The sequence below is a fragment of the Phyllobates terribilis genome, unplaced genomic scaffold (assembly GCF_046119375.1).
Source record: "Phyllobates terribilis strain yellow unplaced genomic scaffold, ASM4611937v1 Scaffold_117__1_contigs__length_5270597, whole genome shotgun sequence".
Taxonomy (NCBI): Eukaryota; Metazoa; Chordata; class Amphibia; order Anura; family Dendrobatidae; genus Phyllobates; species Phyllobates terribilis.
The window spans coordinates 4,130,096-4,140,575 of record NW_027362877.1 but is presented as its reverse complement, the minus strand read 5'-3'; the positions used below and the strand labels follow the sequence as shown (position 1 = coordinate 4,140,575).

Sequence of the window (10,480 nt, the reverse complement as noted above, 5' to 3'; positions counted from 1 at the left end):
TCACATTCCAAAAAATGTCTGTATTATTACTGCAGTAATATAGGATCATGTCTAATGACCACAGTTTTAGGTAGTGGCCTAATAGATATGCTAATGGTCAGCGACCAAGTGTGAATAGGTTTGAACACACAACTGGCAGGCTTTAAATGGAGTATAATATCTGTCAAACAGGAGAAAAAAGAAACCAGCTTACCCACACTTCCTGGCGTCCTGAAGCATGGACCTCAAGGGACCACTTGCGTTAGAAGGAAAAATACAAAATGTTCCAGCTTCTGTCATGCGCAAAAAGATTTTAATGGTAAAATGGAAATTCCATCATGAAAAAAGGCAAAGAAACGCGTTTCAAACGCAAGCCTGCGTTCTTAGTCAAAGCTATACCTGGAATTAACATGCGTGATTACATATAAAAGGCCCTCCAATACAATTCAAGATTGTCTTTTGTATTGGTAGTTTAATCGTGTGATTTCAATCAAGATAACGTCACATAATAAAGTCATCAATAGATAAACCCCAATATAAAACTACACAAATAAGAAAGTACAAAAATATATATATATTATTGTACTTACTTGTGTAGTTTTATATTGGGGTTTTTCTATTGATGACTTTATTATGTGACGTTATCTTGATTGTCTTTTGTATTGGTAGTTTAATCATGTGATGTCAATCTTGAATTGTATTGGTGGGTCTTTTATATATAATCATGCATGTTCACTCACCTGTGCAATACTAAGGAAATCCTGAAAACATGGCCTGTTGGTGGGCCTTGAGTTGGGGAACACTGCCCTAATAGATAAGCTATTGGTCAGCGACCAAGTGTGAATAGGTTTGAACACACAACTGGCAGACTTTAAATGGAGTATAATATCTGTCACGTTCCCAAAAATGTCTGGATTATTACGGCAGTAATATCTGACCACCTGAGATGGTGGACAAGTTTCTGTTCTTCCACAATACAGCAATGCTATTCAAATCAACCAAATCTGGCTGTATGCTGCTAACAAGCAAATGGAGCAGTAAAAATGGTGTATTATATTGCTTTCACCAAAATTATCAGGATTAAGAGCAATAAGAATATTAGCCCTGATATCTAGGACTATGGATATGAGTAACAGCAGCAGAAAGAATATGCAAAGGATCCTATTGTGTTGTATACGCTCTCCACAAACTCTGCCTGCCTAACTCCTGCTATCACCAGGATTAATATTCAGTAGCATTAGTCTTTAGAAGGACTGTTAGTGTGGATTTGTAATGCTGTGGAATACCTCACTAAAACAACCGTCAATTCTCTCCCTCGCTCAGCAGCACCTCTCCCTACACTGTCTGATTCCACAGTAACTGTGTCGAGCATGGCTGCGCCAGGTCTTATATAGACCCAATGACGCTATGCGGCCAGCCAATCACTGTAATGCCACAACCAACATGGCTGAGGCATTACCGTGGCTGGCAGGCAATCTCTGCATGATAATTGGCTGTCTAACACCAAACATGCAGGGAGAGGACTCAGGCTCCAGCCCGAGCATTCAAAATATGCTCGCCGAGTACCAAGCATCTCGAGCACTGAGATGCTCGGGCTAGTAGCGAACAGTGGCGAGCATGCTCACTCATCACTAATTAACCTTACTTTCAGGTTTTGATTCTACAAAATTTTCTATGAAATTCAGTGTTGGCAAAATTTTAGAAATTGTTCTTGTGTTCAGTGAGATATTAAATAAAATTTATCAAAAGGGGTGTACTCATTTATGCTGAGCAATGTTTATTAAAATTGATGAAACACAGAGAACATAATTACAGTTTCTTTCCTGTTTGACTACTCATGTTTTACAAGATATGATTTATGTGTAAAAGATTTCCCACATTCTGAACATGAATAAGCCTTCTCTCCTGTGTGACTTCTCTCGTGGCTCAAAAGACTTGATTTTTTTTTGTAAAGCATTTCTCAAAGTCAACATGAATACGGCTTCTCTCCTGTGTGAATTCTCTGATGTACAAGAAGTATTGATTCATCTCTAAAGCTTCTTCCACATTGTAAACAAGAAAATGGTTTCTCCCCGGTGTGAATTCTTTGATGTCTAACAAGATCTGATTTACTTCTAAAACATTTCCCACATTCTGAACACGAATATGGCTTCTCTCCTGTGTGAATTCTTTGATGTTTAACAAGATCTGATATATTTCTAGAACATTTCCCACATTCTGAACATGAATATGGCTTTCCTCCTGTGTGAATTCTCTCATGTATAACAAATTGTGATTTATATGTAAAGCATTTCCCACATTCTGAACAGGAGTATGGCTTTTCTCCTTTGTGTTTTCTTTGTGTCTGAGCTGAGCTTTTAGTAAGTTGCTTGTCACACTGAAATCTTGTATCCACTTTCTCACCAGGAATTGTGGTAATAATGTGAGATTGCTCAGGAGATGATTCCTCATGATTTGGAGGATTATAAGAAAGTGAAGTGCTGTGAAGTCCAGGAGGTGCAGGAAGGGTGATGAGGTTTTCTCCATTAGAGTGCTTCCAGATATCTTCTTTTTTACAATTTAGTGATAAACCGTTATTCCCACAAGGATTTCCTATAAGGATGAAACATAGATTTGTGTTAAAGAAAAAAATCATATCCAAAGAGATTTCTAAATGTATTTTCTGGAGCTCACAGTGAAGACCCTCGTCAGTGAAAGTACCGGTAATAAGGAGGACAACTACATGCCATAACATTAACACAATGACGGGTAAAGTGAATGACACTTATAATCTGGTGACATTGGCACAAGTCAGGGGTGCCATAGATTAGACAGCAAATAGACAGGTCATAAAGAGAACCTGTCATCAGGAATTAACCCCTTAATGTTGCACCAGTGCCATGTCACTCTCGTAGCAAGCTTCCTATCATGCCCTTAGTGTAGAAAAGTGTCCACTCAATGGAGTTTTAATATTTCAGTACCGAATGCAAATCAGATTGACTAGTCACAAAGGCGGCCCTACATCCAGGAGCAGTCGAGCTCCGGCCACCGTAATCATGTCCACAGCATGCATAAGAGCATAATAGGAAACCTCAGAAGACTGCAATAGTGCTGAAGGTACATTAACCCCTAAAGGACCAAGATACTTTGCTCGTTATGTGGGTTAATGACCCGGCCTCATTTTACAATTCTGACCAGCATCACTTTATGTGGTAATTCAACGTATCCCACTGATTCTGAGACTGTTTTTTTCGTGACAGATTGCACTTTATGTTAGTGGTAAATTTTGGTTGTTATTATTTGCCTTTAATTATGAAAATATAAAAAAAAACCTGGCAAATTTTTTTTTAGTATTTTGTAATTTTCAACCTGTGAATTTTTATGCCCTTAAACCAGAGAGTTATATCACACAAAATAGTTAATAAATAACATTTTCCACATGTCTACTTTACATCAGCATCATTGATGAAACTTGTTAGGAAGTTAGAAGGGTTAAACGTTTATCAGCAATTTCTCATTTTTTTCCAACAAAATATACAAAACCATAATTTTTAGGGAAAACATCACATTAAAAGTGACTGAGGGTCCTGTGATAGAAAATACCCAAAAGTGACACTATTTTAAAAACTGCACCCCTCACAGTCCTCAAAACCACATTCAAGAAGTTTATTAACCCTTTAGGGGCTTAACAGGAATTAAAGCAATGTGGAAGGGAAAAATTTTTCCACAAAAATGTTATTTTAGCTCCAAATTTTTAATGTTCAGAAAGGTAGCAGGAGAAAATGGACCATAACATTTGTTGTACACTTTCCCCTGAGTATGTCAATGCCCCATATGTGGAGGAAAACTACTGTTTGGGTGCACAGCAGGACTCAGAAGGGAGGGAGCACCATTTGAAGTTTGGAGTGGCTGATGTAGATAGCGGACGCCATATCGCATTTAGAGAGTCCTTGATGTGCCTAAACAGAAGAACCTCACACAACTGACCCCATTTTGGAAACTAGACCCCTCAAGGAATTTATCTAAAATGTATGGGGAGCATTTTAAGAAATTGGACCGTGAAAGTTAAAAAAAAAAAATAATTTCCCCAAAAAATGTTATTTTGGCCACAAATTAATCATTTTCACAAATAAATTATCTAGGGGTGTAGTGGGCATTTTTACGCCATATGTGTTTCACAAAATGTTATACCATTGAACGGAGAAGACACAACAAAATATTTTTTACCACTATAATGTTGTTTTAGACCCAGATTTTACATTTTCACAAGGTAAAATGGGTAAAAATGACCACATAATTTGTTACACAATTTCTGCTGAACGTGGCAGTGCACTATATGTGGCTGTACAGTACTGCTTAGCCACATGGCGAGACTCGGGAGGGGAGGAGCGCTATTATTATTATTTATATAGCGCCATTGATTCCATGGTGCTGAATATAAGAAGGGGTTACATACCAAATACAGATATCACTTACAGTAAACAAACTAACAATGATAGACGGGTACAGAGGGAGGAGGACCCTGCCCTTGTGGGCTTACATTCTACAGGAGAGGGGAAGGAGACAGTAGGTTGGGGGGGTTTCAATAGTTCAGGTGTTGTTGAGGTGGCAGCAAGCAAGGTCATGGCAGGCTGTAAGCTTGTTTGAAGAGATGGGTTTTCAGGTTCCGTCCGAAGGATCCAAGTGTGGTGGATAATCAGACGTGTTGAGGCACACAATTCCATAAAATGGAGGATAGGGAATGTATCGGGAGATTAGAGGTAAGGGAATGTATTGGGAGATTAGTTCAGAGATGTACGGAGGAGAGAGGTTGTGGATGGCTTTGTAGGTCAGTGTTAGTAGTTTGAACTGGATACGTTGGGCAATTGGGAGCCAGTAAAGGGATTTGCAAAGGGGGGGTAGCAGAGGCGTGATGAGGCGAGAGATGGATCAGTCGCATAGCAGAGTTAAGGATGGACTGGAGGGGTGCGAGAGTGTTAGCAGGGAGGCCACAGAGGAGGATGTTGCAGTAGTCGAGGCGGGAGATGATGAGAGCATGCACAAGAAGTTTAGTGGATTGAGGGTTGAGGAAAGAACGGATTCTGGAAATATTTTTGAGCTGGAGATGACAGGAGGTGGCGAAAGCTTGGATGTGGGGTTTGAAGGACAGGGCAGAGTCAAGGATTACTCCGAGGCAGCGGATTGTCGGTACAGGGGAAAGAGTGATGTCATTTATTGTGATAGAAAGATCAGGTGGGAAAGATATGCGAGATGGGGGAAAGATGATGAGTTCAGTTTTGTCCACATTGAGCTTGAGGAAGCGAGAGGAGAAGAAGGAGGATATGGCTAATAGACAGGCTGGGATTCTGGACAGCAGAGAGGTGACGTCTGGGCCAGAGAGGTAGATATGGGTGTCATCGGCGTACAGATGGGATTTTATGAGCTGTCCCAGGCCAAGAGTATAGATTAAGAAGAGAGGGGGAGGGGTGAGGAGGTAGTTTGTGAGTGGGAGACACTAAATGTGCTGTTAGAAAGGTATGAGGAGATCCAAGATAGGGCAAGGTCTTTGACGCCAAAGGAAGAGAGGATCTGTAGTAGGAGGCAGTGGTCAACTGTATCGAAAGTAGAGGACAGGTTAAGAAGAAGGAGTACAGAGAATTGTCTGTTAGCTTTGGCTGTAAGTCATTGGTGATTTTGGTAAAAGCAGTTTCGGTGGAATGGGGGGGGCGGAAGCCGGATTGTCGAAGAGAGAATTAGATGAGAAGTGGGAGGAAAGTTTAGCGTGAACATGTTGCTCAAGAAGTTTGGAGGCAAATGGGAGGAGCGAAAAGGGGTGATAGCTGGACAAGGCGGTTGGGTGGAGGGATGGCTTTTTGAGGATGGGCGTGATTGTGGCATTTTTGAAGGTAGCGGGGAAGGTACCAGAAGTTAGTGATAGGTTGAAGAGATGGGCTAGGAATGGGGTGAGTGTGGGGGTGAGGTTGGGGAGGAGGTGGGAAGGGATGGGGTTGAGTGCATGGGTGGAGTGGGGGAGGGGGGAGTAATTAGGACACAGAGGCTAAATGTATTCAGGAAACAGGCAGCCAGGGACCAGTGTGTATTGGGATCAAAGGATTGAGGTGAACGTGCAGATGGGATCACACATACCAAAGACAGATAGAATGAAATTAGCAGGGATCAGTGGATACACAGCAGATATTGGATGCAGGGAACATACTGGGAGACAGATAGATACAGTTTAGAAAAGACGGTCAGATATGCAGCGTGGGGCAGCATATAGCGAGTGCTACTTGACTCTTGGAGAAAAATTTTTTTTAGAATAGTTTGCGGACTCCATATATAGAGCCCCTAAGTGCAGAAGAGCAGAATCCCCCCTCAAGTGATCCCGTCTTGGAAATTACACCTATCTGGGAATTTATCTACAGTTGTAGTGATGAATTTGACTCCATCGGTGTTTTTCAGAAACGAGCAGCAATGGATGTTGCAAAGTGAAAATGCAAATATTCCATTATAGTGCCTGTGAAGACCCAGGGTCTTCCATGGGTGAAATGCTACTCAGACAACACAGGGTGAGGGTAAAACAGCGTGGCAATACTTTAGTGAACCACAAAGAGGACAATAAACACACAGAACAGTCCCAGCAAATACCTAAGATGGTACAACATTACACAGTCTCACCATTCCACTCCGCCCGCCTGGGATAGAACAGCTGCGACTTTGGAAACTTCCAGGGCCGACTACCTCAACCAGTGGCTTCCCGCTTCTGGCGGGCCCCCACAGAGAGAAGGTAGCGGTAAGCTTAGGAAGCTAGCAGTCCATCAAGGTACAAGGCCAGGTGACCTGAGGGTCCCACCCTGGCTTTTCTGAGAGTTTCTATTAGGCCAGATGACCGGTGGGTCCCAATCTGGCTTCTTTGTCTCCATGGGTTCCAGGCGACCGGTGGGTTCCTCCTGGCAACCCCAAACAACATATCCATGGGGCCAAGTGACTTCATCATCCCAACCTGGTCTCCCCAAATGTATCCTTGTTCTCTGATGGTCAATGGAGCAGAGATCCGTATCTTTCCAGTCAGGGCTGATACCCTTATGCCGGAGTCATGTAGAATCCAAATCTGTGTCTCTTTGAATGGAATTGACATGCTACCCATCTACTGTCCTGAAGGATGTCTCTCATTCTCCTTTCTGATTCTCTGCTTCAAGACTAACTACTACAGAAGTACATGTCCCTTAAAAATAGCTACAGTTGTCTGTGCAAGTACACATTCACAGGTAAGGTGTTAGGGAGGGCATTGTTTGAGCTAATCAATTTACATAGTTGGTATCACAGGGGGGTCTTGTAAATAAACATCTAGTTGCCATTTAGTACAACATGTCTTTAGCATAGTAAACATCCTTGTTTCCAAACGAACAGAAGTTAATATTCAGGGTTATACAAATACTGGTCTGTTCTTATTGACCAGGCACATAAATACACAAACATTTACAAGTCAACACCAAGATAATAGTGTATTCATTTATTTATTTTACTCACTTATATAGTTCCATTAATTCCACAGCGCTTTACAGACATTATGGGCACTGTCCCCATTGGGGCTCATAATATAAATTCCCTATCAGGATGTCTTTGGAATGTGGGAGGAAACCGGAGATCCTGGAGGAAACCCAAGCAAACATGGGGAGAACATACAAACTCTTTGCAGATGTTGTCCTTGGTGGGAATTGAACCCAGGGCCCCAGCGCTGCAAGGCTGCAGTGCTAACCACTGAGCCACTGTGACTTACCAAATCTAATCGTCTGGCTAATTAAAATTTTAAGCTGTATCGTCACAGCGCCCATACGATGTAGTGCCCAGTACACAGTAGCGCCCGGTATACTGCAGTGCCTAGTACATTATGCTCAGCTTGTGCTTCTGGAGACACGCACCCTGTAAATTAAGTGGGCTCTCCTTGCTACAATAATGCAAAACATGTGGACGCTAACTTGTGGTTTAAGCGTACTGTGGGGCACAGGAGGAGAGGATATTTAGATGAGCAGATCTTGCTGGATTTCATTAGGTGGGAGCCACGTCACATAATGTGGACACCCTATGTTTTTGTTAATATGATGAACCAGAGTGGAGACTTGTTTTTCGTGGGTTGAGTAGAAGCTTTTATTGGTGGCATTCTGGGGTACAGAACATTTTAGATCACATTTATCCTGTGCTCTACGCTGAGCACTTACATCAGGGTTTCCATCTAAATCTACAAAATATGTGATTCAGATGACACCCCCAAGGGATCCATTCAATATAATGTGGCAGCAGAGTTACTCTGGACACCGTCAGGCCTCTGTTCAGCTGTGTCCTTCTTTTCAGAGATGCACAAAACTATGCTAACGGCTCTTTTACGCACGCTGAAAAAGACGGAGAATGCCAAATCCAGGTCAGACGGGGTCCACAATGCCTCCATCTGCCTCATTACAGGGAATCTTCTGCCAAAGGTTCTGTCTGGATCACAAGGTCAGTCATTTATATGGCAGCACGGGACTTGTGTAACAAAAATATGGAAGTAATATTAGAAGTCATATAATTAGGAAAATTAAGAATTTGATTCCTAAATCATCAAAAGCAGTGTGGAGGCGGCCCCGTTAGTCATCGGTGCACAGCGGGACTCTAGAGGAGCAGTTGCGACACCACCGGACTCTTCTGCTGTGATGTGCACAACGGATAAAGCTTCACTGCACCGGAGACTCCACACAATATCACACACCGGTCATCATCATCACCACACGCCAGTCATCATCATCATCATCATCACACGCCGGTCATTATTACACACCTGTGGAAACATCTACAGGAATCTCCTCCTTCCCGTCACTCACACACGGCTGATCCCTCCTCGTCATCGCTTCTTCTTCTGTCTCGTCCTTCACTTTATTCTTAGTCGGATCTTCATTCTGATTTATCAGATGTAACAATCAGCACAATACAAGAAACCACCAAAATATATGACATCAATGACCTCAGTACCAGAAATGTCCCCCCATATACAGATCCAGTACAGGGCTCAGCACCGTCTACCTGATGACTCTCCGGGACATTGTGATTCTCCTCTGGACAGTCCTGAGGATACAGAGGACGGGGACATCTCTCTGGTGGATTTCTCCTCCTGGATCCATCTGTAGGAAACACATAGTGACGGAATAGATTGGGTCATGTGATGAGATGATTTAAGTAGTAGTAGGTGACCAAAGAACAGATAGGACAGTCTCCCCTCCTCACCCTGCTGATCGGTCCATGAATCCATCATCTCTTCTTCTTCATCGATAGCCTCAATCTTAATATCAATCAGATCTTCACCCTAAAAATAAAAATGTACGATGAGCTCAAGTCCCATCACGTCATGGTCAGATGTTGTGGGGACTTCAGTGTCATCTGCCTGATGATCCTCCGGGATGTTGTGATTCTCCTCTGGACAGTCCTGGGGATACAGAGGACGGGGACATCTCTCTGGTGGATTTCTCCTCCTGGATCCATCTGTGGAGACACAGAGACTGAATACATGACCTGCCGTGTATCGGTCTATATATGAGACTCGTCTCTCAGAACCGGTAATTCTAGTTTTATGTATCAGGGACTAAATTACATTGTTGTGGTCCTCACCCCCGGTACAGAGGTCCCAGCACATTGTGGGCAACAAGTATGAAGTGGTAATCAGCGAGGCCAAAGCCTAATGCTCTCTGCTCTGCACTCGGAGGATGAGGACCCTCAGGAGAGGGACAGAGAAGACCCTCGTCAGTCAGATGGAGGAGCCGTGCTAAGAAACACAACTCCAAGTCTCGTCTCCACCAGGGATGGAACCACAGAGGAGCTGGAGAAAACTCCACATTTCCATCAATTGGTTTCTTCTCTCCTAATTCACTGTATGGAGATTGGGGGAAGGACGGTGACCATTTACCAGTGATTGTATTTTGAGAGCCAAAAAAACACGAGTTAATGTGTTTTTATTCCTTTTTAAACAGACATAAATCTCCGTATCCACATCGATATAAACACTAAAATAGGCAGCAAGTGCTCGGAAAGTTCTGAGTTTGTCTCTGAAGGAAGAAAAAAGGGCACATGTACGGCTGACGGATGAAGTCACAGAACCCGGAAGGACGGTGTTGTGGGGAGCACCCGGTACGCAGCGGTTAGCGTCTATCAATGTGTAGAAAGGACAACTAGAGAGCCGGCACCGGGGTCATGGGCGCTTACTGATGCACACGGGGAGCCAAGGAGAGATTGTCTTGTCCGATGCCACAGAATCTGTTTAACCCAAAAAATATATTCAAAAAACAAACCCAGAAGTTTGGAATCGCTGTACCTGTTCTGACCTGGAAAATCGCCACAAGGTCGTTCTTACCGCCCAATAAATGCAGAGAAACAAAAAACAAAATATAAATGTGGAATTGCGTTTTGGTTTTTTTTCACTAACTGTCTCACCGCAGCTGGATTTTTTTTCCCGTTTTCAGCACATTATATGGTAAAATGCACAATTTTTCCTGCGAAAAAAACACAAAACCTCAAA

At 42.8% G+C, this 10,480-nt stretch overlaps 1 protein-coding gene across 1 annotated transcript; it reads right to left on the bottom strand.

The window, feature by feature from the left end:
- Nucleotides 1-1,892: 1,892 nt before the first annotated feature.
- LOC141201542 (uncharacterized) lies at nt 1,893-9,273 on the bottom strand. Its single transcript, XM_073663544.1, has 4 exons — nt 9,196-9,273; nt 8,995-9,092; nt 8,753-8,870; nt 1,893-2,571 (listed from the first exon to the last, which is right to left on the bottom strand). The coding sequence occupies exons 1-4, from the start codon at nt 9,221-9,223 to the stop codon at nt 1,946-1,948; spliced, it is 870 nt and encodes a 289-aa protein (XP_073519645.1). The 5' UTR covers nt 9,224-9,273; the 3' UTR covers nt 1,893-1,945.
- Nucleotides 9,274-10,480: the final 1,207 nt, after the last annotated feature.

What these genes read in the sequence shown, in the direction of transcription:
- LOC141201542 (XM_073663544.1), bottom strand. Translation starts at nt 9,223, where the DNA reads ATGATGGATTCATGGACCGATCAGCAGG. An exon ending in ATGTCCCGGAGAGTCATCAG is followed by an intron (nt 8,871 to 8,994) that starts GTAGACGGTGCT and finishes CTGATAAATCAG; the next exon opens with AATGAAGATCCGACTAAGAA. An exon ending in TCCTGTAGATGTTTCCACAG is followed by an intron (nt 2,572 to 8,752) that starts GTGTGTAATAAT and finishes TCATCCTTATAG; the next exon opens with GAAATCCTTGTGGGAATAAC.